The sequence below is a fragment of the Neoarius graeffei genome, chromosome 17, assembly GCF_027579695.1.
Source record: "Neoarius graeffei isolate fNeoGra1 chromosome 17, fNeoGra1.pri, whole genome shotgun sequence".
In the NCBI taxonomy this organism is placed as follows: Eukaryota; Metazoa; Chordata; class Actinopteri; order Siluriformes; family Ariidae; genus Neoarius; species Neoarius graeffei.
This window is the reverse complement of record NC_083585.1, coordinates 70,065,669-70,089,746: the sequence shown is the minus strand read 5'-3', so window position 1 is coordinate 70,089,746 and position 24,078 is coordinate 70,065,669. Positions and strand designations below refer to the sequence as shown.

General features: G+C 43.9%; 1 protein-coding gene across 1 annotated transcript in view; it reads right to left on the bottom strand.

The window, feature by feature from the left end:
* grin3ba (glutamate receptor, ionotropic, N-methyl-D-aspartate 3Ba) overlaps positions 1-24,078 on the bottom strand; it is a 174,209-nt gene that overhangs the window by 38,532 nt on the left and 111,599 nt on the right. The window contains exon 4 of the mRNA XM_060943589.1: positions 3,674-4,766. Coding sequence (XP_060799572.1) covers positions 3,674-4,766 — 1,093 coding nt within the window. The remainder of the gene's footprint in view (positions 1-3,673; positions 4,767-24,078) is intronic.

The window sequence follows — 24,078 nt, the reverse complement described above, 5'->3', positions numbered from 1 at the left end:
AAATTAGCGTGGAAGGAGAGCTTCCTGAAGTATAGAAAAGCTCTTAGTGCTGCGAGATCAACATATCTCTCCTCCCTAATAGAAGATAACAAAAATAATCCTAGATTCCTATTTAATACTGTAGCAAAATTAACCAGGAATAAGTCCACTATAGACACATGCACACCTGCAGTATGTAGTAGCAACGAGTTCATGAATTTTTTTAATGACAAAATTGAGAATATCCAACAAAAAATTAAAACTACTAATTTAAGGTCAGACAATGAAAGTCACCCTGTAGTTAACAATATAACTGTATCAGATCAGCAATTAGAATGTTTTACTCCCCTTAGAGAAACTGAATTACTTTCATTAATCTCGGCATCAAAAGCCTCAACTTGCGTACTAGATCCCTTACAGTCAGGATTTAGACCTCATCATAGCACAGAGACAGCTCTGGTTAAAGTAGTAAACGACCTACTGTTGTCGTCTGATCAGGGCTGTGTCTCGCTGCTTGTGTTGCTTGACCTTAGTGCAGCATTTGATACCATTGATCATTCCATTCTTCTGGATAGACTAGAAAATGTTGTGGGAGTTAAGGGAATGGCCCTCTCCTGGCTCAGCTCTTATTTAACTGATAGCTATCAGTATGTTGATGTAAATGGTGATTTTTCTAGACATACTTAAGTAAAGTTTGGTGTTGCACAAGGTTCTGTCTTGGGTCCACTGCTTTTTTCTTTATACATGCTACCTCTGAGTGATATTATTCATAAACATTGTATTAGTTTCCACTGTTATGCTGATGACACGCAGTTGTATGTTTCTGCAAAACCTGATGAGAGACACCAGCTTAATAGAATTGAGGAATGTGTGGAGGACATTAGACACTGGATGCTTATTAACTTCCTTCTGATTAACTCTGACAAGACTGAAGTACTTGTACTCGGACCACATACAGCTAGAAGTAACTTTTCTGATTACACAGTGACTCTGGATGACCTTTCTGTTTCTTCACGTGCAACAGTAAAAGACCTCGGAGTGATTATTGACCCCAGTCTTTCATTCGAAACTCACACTGATAACATCACCCAGATAGCTTTCTTTCATCTCAGAAATATTGCTAAGATAAGAAATTTAATGTCACTACACGACGCAGAAAAATGAGTTCATGCTTTCGTTCCGTCCAGGTTGGATTATTGTAATGCTTTACTGTCTGGATGTTCCAATAAGTGCATAAACAAGCTCCAGTTAGTTCAAAATGCAGCAGCAAGAGTCCCTACTAGAGCTAGGAAATATGACCCCATCACCCCTGTCTTATCCACACTGCATTGGCTCCCAATCAAATTTTGCATTGATTATAAAATACTACTATTGACCTTTAAAGCACTAAATGGTCTCGCTCCACAGTACTTGAGTGAACTTCTGCTCCTCTATGACCCGCCACGCCTACTTAGATCAAAAGGTGCAGGCTATCTGCTGGTACCTCGTATAGTGAAGGCTACATCAGGGGGCAGAGCCTTTTCTTACAAAGCCCCACAGTTATGGAACCGCCTTCCAAGTAGTGTTCGGGAATCAGACACAGTCTCAGTGTTTAAGTCTCGGCTGAAAACAGATCTGTTTAGTCAAGCCTTGTGTTAATGGTGTTTATGAGGTAAAGGAGTAGATCTGGAGGGTCCTTAGACAGAGTGTTTTGGTAAACTGGGATGTATGGATGCTGTCAGTCCCCACTCGCTTGCTCACTCGAGTTTGTTGACGGTGTAGTGGCTGCTGCTTTATGTCCCGGGGCCCCTCATGCCTGTGTTACCTTCTGGCTCTCCCCTTTTAGTTATGCTGTCAGAGTTAGTTTTGCCAGAGAACCTGCTTGCATTCAGTGCAAAATGTATACTGTACCTACTTATTAAGGTGACATTGGGCATACCTAACAACCTGTGTCTCCCCCCCCCCAAAAAAAAAAAAAAGAGTTACATGTCAATCCTGGGATCGAGATGCTGAACCTCTTCTGCTCCTCGGACCTGCTTGATCCATCCTGGTGCCCTGTGTCTGGTTGGAGTCTCATCGCATCGCTCCTGTGGAGGACGGCCCCATGTGGACAGTTGAAAGTCACACCTGGAGGACGCTCTGGACTCTTACAGTAATGCTTTTATGGCTGAGGACTACAGTTGATTTGCTAACTTTAGGACTGCAGTTGTCATGAACAGTTTTGCACTCAAGTTTCCATCAATGAAGAGTTTATAACATCAACGAAACTGACTTCATGTTAAAACTGTTAATGTTATAGTCAGGCTGTCTGTTGTTGTCCAGGTGAGGATGGGTTCCCTTTTGAGTCTGGTTCCTCTCGAGGTTTCTTCCTCGTGTCGTCTGAGGGAGTTTTTCCTTGCCACCATTGCCACAGGCTTCATCATTGGGGATAGATTAGGGATAAAATTGGCTCATGTCTTGAGTCATTCTGATTCTGTAAAGCTGCTTTGGGACAATGTCTATTGTTAAAAGCGCTATACAAATAAACTTGACTTGACTTGCTATGGATTTGCCCTCCAAGTTGCCATAGCCTTGTTCACAGTTAACTTGGACACTGTTCGTTAGCATGTAAAAACGGAGTTACGCTAACATGAATAATGTTAACTTATCTGAAGTTCTTTCAGAAAAATGTTTTAGCATAATCTTAACAAATAAACAGAATGTAAAAATCTTTCTTTTCTCGTCGTGTTCACTACCCAATATGATTTCGAGTTTGAAACGAGTTTGCTCGTACCATATGTCAGGTGTAGCTTCACTGACTAGCTAGCTTAATGTTCAACCACCATGATTCCACAGCATGTGTTCATTTTGTAAATCCAGTCAATTGCTTCAGAGGCATTAGGTTTTGTAAGCGTTGTGGCAATAATACAACAATGCGTTGACAGAAAATGTACTTTTAATACTTAAGTATTTTTAAAAGCAAATACTTCAGTACTTTAACTTAAGTAAAAATCTGACTGGACAACTTTCACTTGTACTGGAGCAACATTTGACCAGTGGGATCTGGACTTTGACTTAAGTAATGAAGTTGGGTACTTTGTCCACCTCTGATTATATGGTCACGTGCATGTTTTTGTTATTTCATCCTCCTGCTTTTTTCTTTCTTTCTTAAAAATATAAAGAACATGATCTAGAGCAGTGTATTTTTTCATATTTTTGCCCTTTGCTCTTTTTCTTTTTTGATATCTCTTTCTCCTTTCTTCACTGACATTCTTTATTTTGTATTTTTTCTTCATTAACTTTGTTTTTTTACTTTCTTCTTGTTTTCCCCTTTTTCAGATATTTGCTTCTTTGTTCATTTCTTTCTTTATTTATCCCATCATCATTTATTTTATTCCTCCATGCTTTCTTTCTTTCTTTTTCTCCTTTCTTTATGTCCTTCCTATTTATTTTTAATTTGTTTCCTCTGTCCTTTAATCCTTCCTTTTTATTTTTTCCTTGTTTTCTTTCCCTTCTTTATTTCTTTCACGTTTTCATGTTTCCTTTTCTCGCATGAATTGTTTATTTTTTATAAAAGCTCCTAAATCCCTGTAAATGTGCACCATGATGTTATTACATCAGAGTATTGATCTCTATCTCATGGTTTCATTTTCTCAGGCCTCAGCTACAGCATTTTGTGGGTCAAATATTTTAAAACGCTGTTAAATCTGACAGATTAGCAAGTTTAGCGTCTCACCTTGGCATCGTGAATTCCAGACACCTCCTCGAATATTTTCTCACCCACCATCACGGCTGCTAAGTTCGCTGTGTAGCTGGAGAGCACCAGCAGGCAGAAGATGGCCCAGAGGTTCATGAGGAATCGCCCGGTCCAGCATTTTGGTGTCTTGCTTGGGACAGTTCGCCCAAACAGCACGGCGTAGCACAGGTTGAGTGCAGATGAATAGGAAAAAACTCGGACTTGGTTTCGTCCATGCGGTGTCATTCCAAATGGACTTTTCCATTCATAGAGTGTGAGGAAAAGAGCAGTGATGTGGAGTGTGATGAAGATCCCCACCCACATGGACCAGTGTAACGGCCACATGAAGGCTCCGATGGGCACAGCCGTGTCCTTACTGCGCACCAGGATGGCCAAGCTGGTGGAGAAGAATGGGCTGGTGAAGTCCATCACTTTACTCCGTGCTGAATTGATGCTGAAGCTGGTGACAGCCATGTCGGCCGCGCCGCTCAGCAAGTCTCCCACCAGCCCTGTCCACTGGCCATTTTTCCATGCTCCGTACTTTCCATCCCCAATGATGTAGAGTTCAAAATTAAATTGCATGTCTTCAGCGAGCTTCTCCAGCAGGTCGATGCAGTATCCATAGCAGCATTTGATCATCTCAGATGGTAATGAGCTGCTGTTTTTTTCCTCCAGATCTCTGAAAAGATCATTCAGAAGGTCTGAATTGTTGGTTTGAGGGTCCAGACAAAGCTGTCCAGCTGGGCATTGGCCATCTTCATCAGCCTTGCGGGTAAAAACAAACGGATGCTCCACCAAAGTCACAACACGGAGTCTGTGCCCAGAAACAGGAAGTCCAGGATGCCAACGTTCTCCTACCTGGACGGTCACAATCTGATCCATCTCATGTTTCATTAAATCTGGCCAAATGCTCTTCTTATCCATCTCCAAGTGTCCAGAATGCCATTCAGCCGCCGTGGTCCAGCTCGGCTGACCTAGAGCGTCCCTCTGAAGGCTCCAAATGTGGAACCTGTGTGTGGTGGAAACGCTGGAGATGGAGGGATGCACACTGATGCGACCTGTCAGACCCTCGAAGGAGGTGTTGGAGAGGAATCTGGAAAACACACACAAACAGAAATCAGAGAGGAAACAGAGATGAGGCATGAGAAGATAAACTCCAGGGAGTGAGTGATGGAACCTCATCAGATCCTCCAGTGAAATGCTCTGAACCCTGAGCAGCAGAGAGAGGAGAAGAACAATGCCTCAGAACAGGACTGAGAGAGTAACCCGATTCTTGCTGTGAATAAACACACAGGAAAGAGTGCTACATTCCTGGATGCATTAAAGATGAGCCACAGACAGACGCTGCATTTTTAAGAGCTCAAGACACAGAGAGAAATAAAGACTCATGAACACTGAGAGGGATCAGACTGTACAAAGCACAAAACACAGAAGGGGAACAATGACGACAACGACAACAACAACAACAATACTGTAAAACCTGAAGACAGAGAGAAAGAAAGTGAGTTATAGTCTCTAATACTCTATATATACTCATAGCTCTACGGCGTGACTCTACCATCTCCAACTCTGCAGCATGACCCTACTGTCTCCGGCTCTACTGTCTCCGGCTCTACGGCACGACTCTACCATCTTTGGCTCTATGGCATGACTCTACTGTCTCCAGCTCTGCAGAGTGACTCTACTGTCTCTGGTTCTACCATCTCTGGCTTTACTGTCTCCAGCTCTGTGGCATGACTCTCCCGTCTCTGGCTCTGTGTTGCGACTCTACTATCTCTGGCTCTACCATCTCTGGCTTTAAGGCATGACTCTACTGTCTCTGGCTTTGTGGTGTGACTCTACCGTCTTTGGCTCTGTTGAGCAACTCTACCATCTCTGGCCTTACAGTGTGACTCTACCATCTCCAGCTCTACTCTACTGTCTCTGGCTCTACTGTCACCGGCTCTGCGGTGCGACTCTACCATCTCTGGCTCTGTGGCGTGACTCTACCATCTCTGGCTCTACCATCTCCAGCTCTGTGGTGTGACTCTACTGTCTCTGGCTTTGTGGCGCGACTCTACTGTCTCTGCACTGTAAAAAAAAATTAGTCAAGCCAACTTAAAAATGTAACGCAACCTGCTGCCAAAGGATTTTGAGTAAACTCAACTCCGGGCCAAATAGTTGTGCTGACTTGCTCTTTTAAGTCGACACAGATGAGTATTTTATGTTGACCTTACTTTATTTAGCAAGTTCAGTGTATTCAAATTGTGATGTTGAAATACATTGAAGTAATCATTCCAATTAACTTGGAAAAGCAAGTTGACACAAAAAACACTGTTATCCTAAATGATTCTTTTTAAAGATTTTTTTTGGCCTTTTTCCACCTTTATTGGATAGGACAGTGTAGAGACAGGAAATGAGCAGGAGAGAGACAGGGAGGGATCAGGAAATGACCTCGGATCAGAATCAAACCCAGGCCCCCAGATTTATGGCATGGCGCCTTATCCACCTGAGCCATGATGCCCCAAAATGTTCTTTTAAGTTCACATAGAAGAGTATTTTATGTTGAGTTGACTTGACCTGCCTTTAGAAGTTCAGTACAACAAATTGTTTAGTTGAAATAAATTGAAATAATAATGCCAATTAACTTAGAAGAGCAAGTTGGCACATCATGGTTCTAAGTTGAGTTTACTCAAAATCCTTTGGTAGCAGGTCTTGTCTCGTCTTCTTCCGCTTTATCTGGGACCGGGTCGCGGAGGCAGCAGTCTAAGCATGGAAGCCCAAACTTCCCTTTCCCCAGACACCTCGGCCAGCTCCTTGGGAAGAACACCGAGGCGTTCCCAGGCCAACCGAGAGACATAGTCCCTCCAGCGTGTCCTGGGTCTTCCCCGGGGCCTCCTCCCAGGGGGACATGCCTGGAACACATCCCCAGGGAGGCATCCAGGAGGCATCCAAAAAAGATGCCCGAGCCACCTCAGCTGATTCCTCTTGATGTGGAGGAGCAGCAGCTCTACTCCGAGCTCCTCCCGAGTGACTGTGCTTCTCACCCTATCTCTAAGGGAGCGCCCAGCTACCCTGCGAAGGAAACTCATTTTGGCCACTTGTATCCGCGATCTTGTTCTTTCGGTCATTACCCAAAGCTGATGACCATAGGTGAGAGTCGGAACATAGATCGACCGGTAAATTGAGAGCTTCGCCTTTTGGCTCAGCTCCTTCTTCACCACGACGGACCGGTAAAGCGACTGCATCACTGCAGAGGCTGCACCGATCCACCTGTCGATCTCACGCTCCATCCTTCCCTCACTCGTGAACAAGATCCCAAGATACTTAAACTCCTCCACTTGAGGCAGGACTTCTCCACCAACCTGGAGAGGGCAAGCCACCCTTTTCCAGTCGAGAACCATGGCCTCGGACTTGGAGGTGCTGATTCTCATCCCAGCCGCTTCACACTCGACTGCAAACCATCCCAGTGCATGCTGAAGGTCTTGGTTTGAAGAAGCCAACAGGACAACATCATCCGCAAAAAGCAGAGATGAAATCCTGTGGTTCCCAAACAGGATTCCTTCTGGCCCCTGGCTGCGCCTAGAAATTCTGTCCATAAAAATTATGAACAGAACCAGTGACAAAGGGCAGCCCTGCCAGAGTCCAACATGCACTGGGAACAGGTCTGACTTACTGCCAGCAATGCGAACCAGACTCCTGCTCCGTTTGTACAGGGACTGGACAGCCCTTAGCAAAGAGCCCCGAACCCCATTCTCCCGAAGCACCCCCCACAGAATACCATGGGGGACATGGTCGAATGCCTTCTCCAGATCCACAAAGCACATGTGGACTGGTTGGGCAAACTCCCATGAACCCTCGAGCACCCTATGAAGGGTATAGAGCTGGTCCAGTGTTCCGCGACCAGGACGAAAACTGCATTGTTCCTCCTGGATCCGAGGTTTGACTATTGGTCAAATTCTCCTCTCCAGTACCCTGGAGTAGACTTTCCCTGGGAGGCTGAGAAGTGTGATTCCCCTATAATTGGAGCACACTCTCCGGTCCCCTTTCTTAAAAAGAGGGACCACCACCCCAGTCTGCCACTCCAGAGGCACTGTCCCCAACCACCATGCAATGTTGCAGAGGCGTGTCAACCAAGACAGCCCCACAACATCCAGAGGCTTGAGATACTCAGGGTGGATCTCATCCACCCCCGGTGCCTTGACACCGAGGAGCTTGCAAACCACCTCAGTGACTTCGGCTTGGGTAATGGACGAGTCCACCTCTGAGTCATCAGCCTCAGTCTCCTCAATGGAAGACGTGATGGTGGGATTGAGGAGATCCTCAAAGTATTCCTTCCACCACCCAACAATGTCCCCAGTCGAGTTCAACAGCTCCCCACCTGCACTGTAAACAGTGTTGGCAGATTACTGCTTCCCCCTCCTGAGGTGCCGGACGGTTTGCCAGAATTTCTTCGAGGCCGACCGATAGTCCTTCTCCATGGCCTCCCCGAACTCCTCCCAGTTCCGAGTTTTTGCCTCCGGAACTGCCCGAGCTGCAGCACGCCTGGCCTGCCGATACCTGTCAGCTGCCTCAGGAGTCCCGGAGGTCAACATGGCCCGATAGGACTCCTTCTTCAGCTTGACGGCATCCCTTACTTCTGGTGTCCACCACCGGGTTCGGGGATTGCCACCATGACAGGCACCGGAAACCTTGCGGCCACAGCTCCGAACAGCTGTGTCCACAATGGAGGTAGAGAACATGGTCCACTCAGACTCAATGTCCCCCACCTCCCTCGGAAGCTGGGAAAAGCTCTCCCGGAGGTGGGAGTTAAAGACCTCCCCAACAGAGTGCTCGGCCAGACATTCCCAGCAGACCCTCACCATACATTTGGGCCTGCCAGGTCTGTCCAGTTTCCTCCTCTGCCAGTGGATCCAACTCACCACCAGGTGGTGATCAGTTGACAGCTCAGCCCCTCTCTTCACCTGAGTGTCCAAGACATAGGGCCAGATATCAGATGAAACGACAACAAAGTCTATCATCGACCTCTGACCTAAGGTGTCCTGGTGCCACGTGCACTTATGGACACCCCTATGCTCGAACATGGTGTTCATTATGGACAAACCGTGACTAGCACAGAAGTCCAATAACAAAACACCACTTGGGTTCAGATCGGGGAGGCCGTTCCTCCCAACCACGCCCCTCCAGGTGTCACTGTCATCACCCACGTGAGCATTGAAGTCCCCCAGTAGCACAATGGAGTCCCCAGTCTGAGCACTCCTCAGTACCTCTCCCAGGGACTCCAAGAAGGCCGGATATTCTATACTGCTATTCGGCCCACAGGAGGTCGGGCCCACATCACCTCTTTGGGCTAAGCCCGGCTGGGCCCCATGGGCAAAGGCCCAGCCACCAAGCGCTCGCATACGAGCCCCAACCCCAGGCCTGGCTCCAGGGTGGGGCCCTGGCTGCGCCATACCGGGCGACGTCACGGTCCTCAATGGTTTCTCCATAAGGGTTTTGGTGAACTGCTCTTGGTCTGGCCTGTCACCTAGGACCTGTCTGCCTTGGGAAACCCTGACAGGGGCATAATGCCCCCGACAACATAGCTCCTAGGATCATTCAAGCACACAAACCCCTCCACCACAATAAGGTGGCAGTTCTAGGAGGAGTTTACTCAAAATCCTTTGGCAGCAGGTTGCGTTACATTTTTAAGTTGGCTTGACTATTTTTTTTACAATGATTTAGTATGCATTACATTTTTTAGTTAACACGAACCTCTCAACACTTAAGTTCTACTTCATTTTGCCTATTATTACACAAACAGAAACAAATACCGACATGCAAGGAGGGAATTCCCTGGCTTCTGTTGAGGAAAGCTTAGTCTGTACTCCTATACAACATCTCGTGTCAGTTTCCACGGACTTCTCACTCCACCCGACTGTTGAAACTTTCGAACTTGTGAAGTGCGCATGCGCAGTTGGCATCGGTTAAGGGGCTTCAATCAGCACTTGAATATATAAGTTCACTTAACTTAATTTTCCAATTCCTATGAATTTGTGGCGAAGGAAAGGCATCTCAACTATTTTTTTTAGTTACTTGAACAATTAGAAGGGAAATTTGTTCATTCAACTTAGAATCCTTTTTTCACTCAACAATTTTGCAAGTTACCTTTTTTATAGTGTGGCTTTACCATCTCCGGCTCTGTGGCATGACTCTACCATCTCTGGCTCTGTGGTGTGACTCTACTGTCTCTGGCTTTACCATCTCCAGCTCTGTGGCATGACTCTAGCATCTCTGCGGCACAACTCTACTGTCTCCGGCTCTGCGGCGTGACTACCATCTCTGGCTCTACAGTGCGACTCTACCGTCTCCGGCTCTACAGCACGACTCTACTGTCTCCGGCTCTATGGCACGACTCTACCGTCTCCGGCTCTACAGTGTGACTCTACCATCTCTGGGTCTATGGCATGACTCTACCATCTCTGGCTCTACCATCTCTGGCTCTATGGCGTGACTCTACTGTCTCTGGCTCTACGGTGTGACTCTACCGTCTCTGACTCTACTGTCTCTGGCTCTATGGCGTAACTCTACCATCTCTGGCTCTACGGCGCAACTCTACCATCTCTGGCTCTACGGCGCAACTCTACAGTCTCTGGCTTTATGGTGCGACTCTACAATCATAACTCTATTTGTCTCAGTAATGTACAGATATTTACTGAATAACGTTTAAAAAGTAAAGATGTAAAACCCACAAATATACGGTTATGTATAAATACCAAACCAAATATAAGACGTCTTACTCACATGAACTCATCTCATCATCTCTAGCCGCTTTATCCTTCTACAGGGTCGCAGGCAAGCTGGAGCCTATCCCAGCTGACTACGGGCGAAAGGCGGGGTACACCCTGGACAAGTCGCCAGGTCATCACAGGGCTGACACATAGACACAGACAACCATTCACACTCACATTCACACCTACGCTCAATTTAGAGTCACCAGTTAACCTAACCTGCATGTCTTTGGACTGTGGGGGAAACCGGAGCACCCAGAGGAAACCCACGCAGACAACATGCAAACTCCACACAGAAAGGCCCTCGCCGGCCCCGGGGCTCGAACCCAGGACCTTCTTGCTGTGAGGCGACAGCGCTAACCACTACACCACCGTGCCGCCACTCACATGAACTGTTTAAAGAAAAAAGTGTACATTCATTTCCTCTGTGTTCCTTTGGAGGTAAAAAATGACAATCTCTCCTGTACAGTAAACCACGTCGTGTTGGAAACTGGGAAATACCAAATTTCCTACTTGGAAATTGCATTGGAAATTGGCTGTTACATATAGTTTCTCCCTTATGGGCGTGGCCAGTCCTGTGTTCTGCTTTGGGTTTTTTTCAGATGAGAATGAGGAATAGGCAAAATAAAAACACACCCCACAGTTGATTATACTGTATTATTTGTACATCACTTTCATTTAAACCGTATTTAACTTTTCCATGTCATTAATTGCAGGCAGGAACTAAAGGGGAACTGAATAAACGTCAGGTGAGTGTTTGGATTTGTCACTTCTTTGCAGCATCATAACTGATTTGCATAGAATTGAGAAAATGTTAATTGAGCCGTAGCTGAAAGTGCAGCTCAGTGTCGCGCAGGCAGAAAAGGATGAAAAGGGTTCACTAGTGTGAACACGGGGTTATGCTCACAATCATTCAGCTCGTCTGCCTTTATGGCTTCCTTCACTAGCATTGCAGATACATGACGTGTTCTGGTCTCCCGTTGCTGTTCTCAATAAAATCAAAACTCGATATAAGTGTCGTCATATTTTCAGTTTAGCTCGTTTAGGCTTAGAATCTGTCTTGATGATGTGGATTGAGTCAAATATTTCTCCATGCTCACCAGCTCGCTGGATAATAAGCCTAGCTAAGCAGCAGCAGGAAGGTAATGTTGTGTCCAGAGTTTCTATTGGCCCATAGTTAATGGAGGTGGGACTAATGGACACAACACGCTTGTTTTATTGGCACAAATCATCCCAATCTCTAGATATGCAGTATTTTAAAAATGGTACAGCACAATTTTAGAATTTATAGCAAATTATTTTGTAGATCTCCTGGGTCTAGACATGGGTCATGAACCCTCAGGGGTGTGGGGCCCCGACTCTGAGAACCATAGGTTTAGGTTTAACAGGGTATAGACACTTCCACCAGATTCACACTGGGACAGGTGAATTTCTTTCTCACACTTTCGTTGCATCCTGGAAAAAATTACAGACTCAAATTTGTATGAAGATCTTATACAACTTATATAACTCTTAACAGGCGTGTCTATCATTCTCACTGCATTATCCATGACCTCTGCATTCTCACACACACACACACACACACACACTGCTCGTTATACTTGGTGATTGGTTTTCACTTATATAAATCAGCGGGGGATTGCGGCTAATCTTACGGGTGATGAACACACACACTACACCAAGAGGCTTCCAAAATTTTCCATTAAAAAGGAAATAAGAGATCTCGGGAAACTGGATCGGGGAATATCTCAGAGCATTAATGTCACCGCAGGTGCAGAGGAGGAGAAAGGAAAGTGGTCCCCTTCAGCAGAAATCCCCCCTCAGCCCTGAGATTACCCAGCATGCTCAGCTGATTTACCAATGAGAAGCAATCACTGGCTGGCCTTCTGAGAGTCATGGATATGGATGAATCATCTCCTAACATCATCCGCACAGGAGTGGAGATGTTTGAATTGATTTCCTCAACTCAATGCAAATTAGTGAAATCGTCTCAGAGCAGTCCTCAGTCTGGTCCTGAGGTGGGTGTGGTTTCGACGTGTTCTCAGTTCCCTGCTCACAGCTTCAGTTCCAACCTGTGATTAGTTTGTGTAAACATGAACGAGGAAAAACTGAAGTGTGGTTTCATCTTCTCCTGTCATATCCAAGCTCTGATTAAATGTGTACAGAGATGTATAACATTTCAACACACAACGGAGATCAAACTGTGAAGAATTTGGATATTTATTGCTGTGCTTATAACCCCCCCGCCAGAGTGTGATGCAGAATCATGGAGTCTTGGAGGAAGCACAGACGATCATGGGGTAATCTGGTCGACAGCACATACATGTAGGTGATTGATCTGAGAGCTTCATTAACTTTGGATATGAACAGTATCTTCTCAGGGAAATGTGTTTGAAGCACTCTTTAATTTCAGCCCCTGACCTGGAGTGATCTGCACTGAGTGCCTGGGTCTGTGGGCATGAGAGGAGGGCGGAGGATACTGATGGCTGATGAGATGGAAAAACAAACACTCAGGGCTAAAGGAGGTCTCACACACACACACACACACACACACACACACACACACACACACACACACACACACACACCTCTATAATCTACCAGTGAAAATGAAATGAGTTTGGTAAACGAATGAGGACACCTGACTATCTGGAGCTCCTCTCCTCAGCTGGGAGAAACACCGCTGAAGCACACGACGACAAAAATCATCTCACAAAGTCAGGAAGATTTCACATCTCCATCCATCACCATCATCTGCACTGTTTTACACACACACACACACACACACACACACACACACACACACACACACACACACACACACACAGTGCTCAATGTAAATGAGTGCACCCCCTTTGAAAAGTAACATTTTAAACAATACCTCAATGAGCACAAATTTCCAAAATGTTGACAAGACAAAGTTTAATATAACATCTGTTTAACTTATAACGGGAAAGTAAGGTTAATAATATAAACTTAGATTACACATTTTTCAGTTTTACTCAAATTAGGGTGGTGCAAAAATGAGTACACCCCACAACAAAAACTACTACATCTAGTACTTTGTATGGCCTCCATGATTTTTAATGACAGCACCAAGTCTTCTAGGCATGGAATGAACAAGTTGGCGACATTTTGCAACATCAATCTTTTTCCATTCTTCAACAACGACCTCTTTTAGTGACTGGATGCTGGATGGAGAGTGATGCTCAATTTGTCTCTTCAGAATTCCCCAAAGAAAATAATTTATTTACACCACAAAGGTGAAGGCTACAAGAAGATCAGCAAAGCTTTACTTATCAGTCAGAATACTGTAGCAAAAGTGGTACAAAAATTTAAGAAAGATGGAACTGCAACCATCTCACAGAGACGTCCAGGTCGTCCACGGAAGTTAACACCTCGACAGGAGCGTCTTCTGATGAGAAGGGTTGAAGAAAATCGGCATGCAAGTTCACTGCAGTTATCTAAAGAAGTAGAAAGCCAAACTGGGGTGACTATTTCCCGTAACACAATACGGCGTACACTGCAGAGGAATGGCATGCACGGATGCCGTCCACGAAAGAAGCCTCTCCTAAAGCCCAGGCACAAAAAAGCCCACCTAGAGTTTGCCAGGGCCCATGCTGACAAAGATGAAGACTACTGGGACTCTATACTCTGGAGTGATGAGACCAAGATAAATGTTTTTGGAACTGATGGCTTCAAAACTGTATGGCGTCACAAAGGTGAGGAATACAAAGAAAAATGCCTGGTGCCTACAGTGAAACATGGTGGTGGTAGTGTCCTTATGTGGGGCTGCATGAGTGCTGCTGGTGTCGGGGAGCTGCATTTCATTGATGGCATCATGAATTCACAGACGTATTGCTCTATACTGAAAGAGAAGATGCTACCATCACTCCGTGCCCTTGGTCGTCATGCACTTTTCCAACATGACAATGATCCTAAACACACATCTAAGGCCACTGTTGGATTTCTGAAGAAGAACAGGGTGAAAGTGATTCAGTGGCCAAGTATGTCTCCTGATCTGAACCCAATCGAACACCTATGGGGAATTCTGAAGAGACAAGTTGAGCATCACTCTCCATCCAGCATCCAGTCACTAAAAGAGGTCGTTGTTGAAGAATGGAAAAAGATTGATGTTGCAAAATGTCGCCAACTTGTTCATTCCATGCCTAGAAGACTTGGTGCTGTCATTAAAAATCATGGAGGCCATACAGAGTACTAGATGGAGTAGTTTTTGTTGTGGGGTGTACTCATTTTTGCACCACCCTAATTTGAGTAAAACTGAAAAATGTGTAATCTAAGTTATATTATTAACCTTACTTTCCTGTTATAAGTTAAACAGATGTTATATTAAACTTTGTCTTGTCAACATTTTGGAAATTGTTTGTGTTCATTGAGATATTATTTAAAATTTCACTTTTCAAAGGGGGTGCACTCATTTATGCTCAGCACTGTGTATATATATATATATATATATATATATATATATATATATATATATAATGTGCTCACTACTGTCAGGTTCAACTACGAAGAAACCGATATTTAATATTTCAGGACAATTAAAGATCACTGACTGAGAAATAAAACCTGTTTAAGTTACTGATGTGAAATATTTCAGTCAAACAGACGATCTCAAAGCATGAAGTACAGGCTGGTCCATCATTTTCTAACTCCGTGACAAATTACAACAAACCACCATGTATTCATCAGAAAGAGCTGAGATTCTGAATTGTGGAACCACTTGGTGGCAACGACGTGAACTTTTGCACAAATGCAGATAAAAACATCATGAATAAGCACAAAATCTTCAAGTTTAAAAATTGCACATTAATTAGTTATTGTATATCTTATATTTTATTTTGTGCATCACAGATACAGGAAGAGTCACCAGTTTAAGAGCCCAGATGTAGCTGGACACGAGGATCAGATGGACACTTTGAAAATCTTGGAATGAATTGATCAAACTTTCACAAATTTGTTTCCAACAACATTCTGCATGAACTGAATGTGTATTACAGGTCTCTAGGGTTCATTTTCCTTTAAAATCAAAAAAGGAAATCTAACTCATGGGATAATGCTGGAATTTTCTCATTCCAGTTCCGCACAATACACATCCCAATACAAACGAAGACTTTCCCACTGCAGATCATCCCACAAGAACACAATGAAGTTCAGCTCTGTTACGTGGTGCTGGTGTTGCTTGCGGTAATCATGTTTGTTTAATGATGTGTTGCTGGTCTTGTTAATGTCTCTCCAATCATATCCCATAGGTGGAGCGTTGGTGCATTGGCGTTGGGCTTACTGGGCGGTCCTTCAACTATAAAGACGCCCGAACTTCGTGATGGCGCTCTCTCTCTCTCTCTCTCTCTCGCTTCCCTTTTGAGCAGACACTGGCACACGCACACCTTTTAATGTTTTGTTAGCTAGTTTTGATTTCTTTTGTAAATAGCTTTAGCTGGTGGTGGTGGTGTTAGCTAGTTTTAGTTCCGGGTGGTTGTTCCTGCACATTTTGTAGAACAGTTAGTCAGTGTAGGTTAGGCAGAGGACCGGAAGATTTCACTGTTATTTTGTACCTCGCGGCTGCGCGTGGAACACGGGAGCGAGGAAAGCTGTAACGAGGAGTCAGTTGTTGGCAGCGGCGCGGGAAGACATTGTCGGCAGGGGGTGCTGTGACGTGACCTGGGGCATTTTTTTGAAGGGGGGTCTGGGGGTCCTCCCCCAGAAAATTTTATATTTCTTAGATGCAATTTCCTGCATTTTAACCAATCAGGCGTCCGAAATCCTTTTAAGCTTGCAATTGCAATATTTCGTTAAACTGCCTACTACTTATAGGCCTAATCCGTAAAAACTACTTTTTTTTTTTGAGTGATGACGGAAGAATCTGAAGCCTGTCTGTCAATGACAATTCTCAGTTAACACGATTATGAAGGACAGGTTATTTTAAAAGCAGAAGCGCACAGCTGTGGTTTAACAGTCGCAGGTTTTACATCTGCTCTAGATAAACTGAAGGAGACGCGGATTCCACCCGATTACAGCCTTACATACCCAGATCCAGTCAAGCGAGTGTGCATTTCAAATACAGTAGTTAGTCGCACGCACACACACACACACACACGAAACAGAACAACACTCTCGCTGGAACAACACAAACACCATGGTTCTCTCAATCAACAGACCGAAATCCTTGAACTCACTCATCCTACTACTATGGGTTAGTGACACTAACTTAGTGTTCTATTGCAAAAATCACTCATAAAAGTGATGCAGCGGTATTTCACACTCTCCATTAAGAAAAGTAAAAGTAAAACATGATGAGCATGGACACACCGTTTTAAACGAACATTTTTTAAGACTGTAGTTACATCTGAGTCAACTTCAAAGCACGATGCTAGCAACACCTGCACTTGTTCAAGGCATACCAAATAGGCTCAAGTGAACACGACACAGCGGGCAAAATTAATAACCAAATGGCCTTACCTTAAAACGCTGTCTTGATCATATGACTTCTCGCAATTATTCCACTTAAATCCACACGGTTCTCTTCTGAGACAGTAACTATTAAGTATCAACTAACTAACTCTTACTCTTCTCTACAGACGGTCGACTCGTACTCACTTCCTGTTGTAATTTCGCGCGCTGAAAAGCTGAACGTCAACGTCACGACAAAAAAAATTCTGATGGTCCACTAGGCTACATGTTAAGTTTTAATTAAATCCTTTTTTAAATAACTAAAATGTAGCCCTCATCATCCTACATCTAAAACATGACATATAAAATCAGCAGAGCCAAATGAAAACAAATAAATAAACAAATATATTTTCACGTAAGTTTTGTTTTATGTTCATGTCAGTTTTGAGGGTCCACCACCAGGGGGTGTTGCCGCACCCCCCGCACCCCCGGTTCCCGCGCCGGTGGTTGTTGGCTAAGTTTTGTTTTGGTTTTCTTATCTCCTCTGCCAACCGAACCGCCCTGTAATATTTTTCCAGTGTGCTGTTAAAACCTTTTCTTGTAATATATGACAAATATCAAGTAAAAGGGAAAAACATTAATATATCAATTGTTGTCCGGCTGCTTTTACGTGTGATGTCCTATGGTAGTGGGAGGTCGTAACATAAAAATGGGGGCTCGTCCAGGAGTTGAACCACCAGATTCTAATTGGCTAATTGTTAACACCCTTTAGGCGTAAGCTGTTTTAATTAGTGGTGCGTTTTTTTGTGTGTGTGTGTGTGTGCCGGTTTCTGCTGTCGCATTCCCTTTGTGTGTTTATTTGGGTAATTGTTTGTTACTCAAAATTTTGCGACGCAATGTTCAGTTTGGAGGAGTTTGCTGCTTCTCCAACTTTAGATGTCTTGTCATCTATCACACGGGATCATCTTGTGATGGTAGCAGGGCATTATAATATAGATGTTAGCGGTAGTCCGTCTAAAGCCGAGCTGTTGAAACTCTTGACGGAGTCTTTAATCGCCTGCGGTGTTTTGGTAGATAGTGATGAGGTTTTGGGTGGTGACAAGCCCATCCTACCTGCCGAAACACCTGCTTCGCCTGCCACAACTTCTAAGGTTGCCCTTGAGCTCCGTCGCCTACAGATTCAGGAAAAAGAGTTAATGTGGGAACACGAAAAGGCAAAATTGGAGGCAGATAGGCTTATAATATGAGAGAGAGCAGAGGGAGCACGAACTGAGAATGAAGGAACTTGAATTAAATCAAGTCCTTCGTGTAAAAGAGCTCGAGTTGAGTGCTCAGGAGTCTGGGGTGTTTGTTCCTTCTGATCAGTTCGATGTCACTCGTAACATAAGGCTCGTTCCTCCCTTTAATGAGGACGAGGTGGATAAATTTTTCGCTCATTTCGAACGTGTAGCAACGGTGATGAGGTGGCCGCGTACAGTTTGGACTATTACTCTACAGAGTATATTTAAGGGCAAAGCTCAACAAGCATACTCCGCTTTGTCGTTGGATGATGCGGCGGACATATGATAAGGTTAAAGAAGCGGTATTGCGCATCTACTCGCTTGTGCCTGAGGCATACCGGCATAAATATCGCGATTATAAAAAGCCGGATGCTCTAACTTATGTTGAGTTTTTTTCGCGAAAAGGAGATCTTGTTTGATCGATGGCTGGGGTCGCAGAATGTTAACACCTTTGAAGGTCTTCGTGATTTAATATTGCTTAAAGACTTCAAAAATTGCTTGCCCAAGAGCGTCGCTTCTTATTTGGGTGAACATAAAATTTTAAAACCTGCGGACGCTGCCGTTATGGCAGACGAATACGTATTGGCCCATAAGGATGCGAGTGCTTTTGCCACTAGGCCCTTGTACGCTGCTACTCAGAAGAACAATGCAAAAGGCACTGTAACCGTTGCTGCTCAGCCTGTTCGGAGCGCAGATGATGGAGCGTTGCGAGTGAAAAATCAGTTTTGTGCGCACTGTAAGAAGCGTGGTCACACAGTAGCAAATTGTTTCAAACTGAAGCGTGGTGTAATTAAATCTACCCCTTCTTACAGGGCTGACGCTAACTGTATATCTTCTCTCCCTTTAACGTCTCGGAAAGACGAGAGAAATCAGGCTTTCGCTCCGTTTATTACGGACGCCATTGTCACTTTGCCAGGTGTGCAAGGTACGGGTGTGCCTGTGAAGGTGCTCCGTGACACAGCTGCCTCGCAAAGTTTTGTCCTGGAGAGTGTTTTGAATTTCAATGACAAGTGTTATACCGGTGAAAATGTCCTTGTGCAAGGTTTTGAGATGGGCTTTATTAATGTCCCCCTTCATAGGGTTGTTCTCGCATCTAATTTAGTTACCGGTGAGTTTAAACTGGGCGTGCGCCCTTTCCTCCCTGTTAAAGATGTGCACCTTTTGTTAGGTAATGATATTATGGGAGGAGTGGTTTTCCCTGGACCTGTCGTGACGAACACTGTTGAGGCTGAAAGCCCTGATAAGTTAAGTGTGGAATTTCTTGATGTTTTCCACGCAAATGTTGTGACGCGTGCAACGGCCAAGAAGGCCGAGACTGCTGTAGAAACATGTAGGGATGATTATTTTGACCTCTCCGACACGTTTCTTGTTCATCCTTTGTCTGATAGTGGTGGGGCGAAAATAAAGAAACCCTCTCCGCTGTCGATGTTGCCTTGTTTTGCAGATATGTCTCTGAGCCGCGAACAATTAATTCTTCAGCAGAAGAATGATTCCTCCCTTTCGTCTTTATTTTCTGACGCTGTATCAGAAAAAGAAATTGAATTTATGCCCCAGGGCTATTTCTTAAGAGATGGAATATTAATGCGTAAATGGAGACCGTTAACTGCATCGGCTAAAGATGATTGGCGCGTCGTGTTTCAGATTGTTGTGCCTACTCCTTTTCGCAATGAAGTTTTGCGCTTAGCCCATGATAACCATTTCTCGGGTCATTTAGGGGTTACTAAAACATCTGACCGTGTTTTGCGTCATTTCTTTTGGCCTGGTCTCAAACACGATGTGGCAAGTTTTTGTAAAACATGTCACATCTGTCAAGTTACGGGTAAGCCAAACCAACTGATTCCGCCCGCCCCATTGCAATCCATTCCTGTAATGTCGGAGCCATTTGAACATGTTGTGCTTGATTGTGTAGGTGAGCTACCTCGCACGAAGACTGGTAAGGTGTACCTCTTGACCATCATGTGTACACTTACCCACTTTCCAGAGGCAATACCGTTGGGTAAAATATCTGCTTGCACTATTATTAAAGCGTTGGTAAGGTTTTTCTCTCTGTTTGGTCTCCCGAAGATAGTGCAAACCGATCAAGGCACTAATTTTATGTCCAAGGTGTTCAGACAAGCAATGCATCAATTAGGCATTAAACATATCACATCGAGTGCTTATCACCCTCAAACTCAAGGTTTGCTTGAGCGTTTTCATCAGACATTAAAGTCAATGTTGTGAGCATTCTGCCTTGAATTTGCGTGTGATTGGGATGAGGGTGTCCCGTTTGCTCTGTTTGCTGTACGTGAAGTGGTCCAAGAGTCTTTGGGTTTTAGTCCAGCTGAACTGGTTTTTGGGCATTCTGTTCGTGGTCCCTTGAAACTGTTAAAGGACTCATGGCTAGGAAGTGAGAAGCCTTTGCACGGTAGTCTTTCTGACTATGTGTCTAAGATCCGCCACAGATTAAATCGTGCCTGTGAATTGGCCAGAGAAAATCTTGAAATTAGTCAGAAACGTATGAAGAAGTGTTACGATCAAAAGGCTATTGTGCGTGAGTTTCAGCCTGGTGACAAAGTTATGCTTCTCCTCCCACTGCTCCGTTCGGCTCTCCAACCTTGATTTTCTGGTCCATATTGTGTTGAGCGACGGGTTGGTGATGTGAATTATGTTATTGTTACTCCAGATAGGCGGAGGAAGACTCGTTTGTGCCATGTGAACATGTTAAAACGTTACAGTGAACGTGATGACTGTAGTAATGTCCAGGATTGTCCTGGAGGCGCTGGCGTTTTGAGTGACAGCGTGGATGGCCCAGAGGTATCGCTGTCCACTGCTGATGGTGCTGAAACCGCTGTTGCGCTGCCCCTAACTGTTGCAGGTGTTTTACCACCTCCGCAGCCTCTGTGTGTTGGGGATGATGTTCGCCCTCCTTCCGCAGAGGTGATTGTGGGACGTTTGAAAAATTCGGAAATTTTGGCAGATCTTAATTGTTATTTTTCTTATCTTTCTCCCTCTGAGCTGGAGGATTTAATTTTTCTTTTTGGTTCTTATGGGAATTTATTTTCAGATGTTCCAACTCGCACCTCGGTTATTACTCATGACGTTGATGTAGGGGATAGTAAACCGGTAAAACAGCATGTGTATTGGGTAAATCCACGCAAGGCAAGTTTATTTGTATAGCGCATTTCATACACACAGGCAATTCAATGTGCTTCACAAAAAATAAAAGCATAAGAACAGTAACAAAGTATTAAAGTAAAAGTAAAATCATTAAAATCCAAGATTAAAAAGAAATTAAAGAAAGTAAAATAATTAAAATCAAAATTAAAAGAAATTATGTTAAAGGAAATTAATTACTTAGGTAAAAATTAATCAAGTGAAAGCATCTGAAAACAGCTTTGTCTTGAGCCTGGATTTAAAACTAACAACAGTAGGAGCATTTTTGATCTCATCTGGAAGTTGGTTCCAAAGCTTAGCAGCACAGCAACTAAAGGCTGCTTCACCACACTTCGTTTTGACAGCTGGTATTACTAGCAAGTTTTTCTCCTGTGATCTTAGAGACCTAGTTGGTGCATATAATTGAAACATATCCAGTAGGTAGCTGGGTCCCATCCCATTTAATGTTTTAAATAGAAGTAATGCTTTAAAGTCAATTCTGTAGCTCACTGGAAGCCAGTGCAGAGACCTTAGGATTGGAGTGATATGGACGACCCTTTTTGTTCTTGTAAGAACCCTTGCTGCTGCATTTTGGATTAGTTGAAGCTCTTTGATGGTCTTTTTGGAAGACCTGTGAAAAGGCTATTGCAGTAATCAACCCTACTGGAGATGAAAGCATGAATAAGTTTTTCTAGATCATGCTTTGACATGAGACCCCTGAGTTTAGAAATGTTTAGGTGATAGAATGCAGACTTTTTTACCACTTTCATATGACTGTTGAAGTTAAGTTCGCTGTCAATAAGGACACCAAGGTTTTTGACGGTATCCTTTGCTTTAAGCCCCTTAGTTTCAAGAACAGTGGCAATCCTAAGCCTTTCCTCCTTTTGCCAAATATAATTGCTTCAGTTTTATCTGCGTTCAGCTGAAGAAAATTGTGAGACATCCATTTGTTAATTTGGTCAATGCATCTGTGGAGAGACTCAAGAGGGGCATAGTCATTAGGTGACATAGCTAAGTAAAGCTGAGTGTCATCTGCATAGCTATGGAAGTTTATTGAGTTATTCTTAATAATTTGTCCAAGTGGGAGCATATAAAGGTTGAATAGTAATGGTCCCAGGATTGAGCCCTGGGGAACCCCACAGTTCAAGGACACAGGTGATGAACTGTGGCCTCCAATAGTGGAGCGGATAACTAAAAAAGTCCTTCAAATGGTGACACAAGCATGGAATTTTGCACAGATACCCTCCTGGATATACTCTTTCAGATTAGGATCCTGGCCACGTGAAAATTCAAGATGGCGACCTTTTTTCAAGATGGCCACCATCAGTATCTGGCAATCTCACACCGAGACCATATATATATGTTGAAATAAACATGCTTTTTCCATTTAAATGAACTTTAAATCATGGGATTGTGATCATGAACTGTTTCCCACAATCTACCATGTCATTCAAGATTTAAACAAAGAAGACCTCCAAGTCCAACCTAAACTATCGGCGCTAGGAGAGCCCAGCTCTGCCTGCTCCGTATCCAGCCACAGACCAGCAGTAGCACTGGGCACAGCCCAGTTATCATGGGGCCACCAAACCAGGCGAACCTGGCTCCAGCCCCAGAGAAAATAAAGAAGAGAAGAAAATGTTGTTCTATTATGCGCAATCAGCGAAGATATCCAACAAAAAAAAAAATTGCATTGAACTGCATTGAAAAGAAAGCAACAGGATTTGATTTGTTTTACTTACAGTGACATCCATAACTTCTATGTTATCTTATCTCGTATCTGTTACTGCCCTCTAGTGTTATCTTAATATCTACATTAGTAATACTGTTACACAATCTTATACATATCTTATAACTATAAAACACTTATGACTAACTTAACTCTAAAACACACTTAACTCTAACACTTAACTCTAAAACACACTTAACTCTAACACTTAACTCTAAACACTTATGACTAACTTAACTCTAACTTATTTGCAACTATATAAAAAACCTTTAGGCTGTAGGAAGTCACAATAATCCCAAAAGTGATGGTCTGACAACGCATGCCATCCACCAAAAGACAAACAAAATCAATGCGCAAAATTTATCTACAGTTCACATTTGCAGGAGCAGAGTGCTGTGCACACAAGGCCCAGCCTGAAGCACTTGCATCTACCACGGCAGCTGGTTTTGCAACCACATTTGGTCAGTTGCTCACAGCTCTTGGCTATGGGAGCATTGGCCGTCCAGAAAATGTGCCACTGTTCACCAGACTTCTGCCATCCCCAGTCAGCAGGACTCTCAGGTTCAGGCTGACACAGGGTTGCCTGGCCCCACACACAACCGACCTGGTAGGCAGCACGCTTGGTATGTTGGAGAAGAGCGGCTTTGGTTGGTGGGATGGCCTCATAAGGTCGTTGTTTCCTGGCAAATAATTCGAGCCATTTTGGGCACCACATTGAAGGCTAACCTTCTTAAATTTATATCAGAGACAACAAAATCTGTAAAATTAGCATATAAGAGCATAAACATGGTTCACTTGGAAAATTAAATTAAGAAAAGAGGGAAAATAACAAAAAATTGTCACATTCGGGCAGCCATCTTGGAAAATGGCAGCCATCTTGAATTTTTGGCGTGGCCAGGACCCTTTTCTAAAAGAGAGGACATTAAAGCATATTTGTGGAGAATTTCATGCTTGTGTCACCATTTGAAGGATTCTTATGAAATATGCAATTAACCGCTGCACTACAATGGCCACATAAAAAAATCTTTGTTGTAGGTAAGATTTTAACCAGTTGATTACTATACCAGTAAATCCAACCCAATGCTCCAGTCGATGTAACAGTATGGA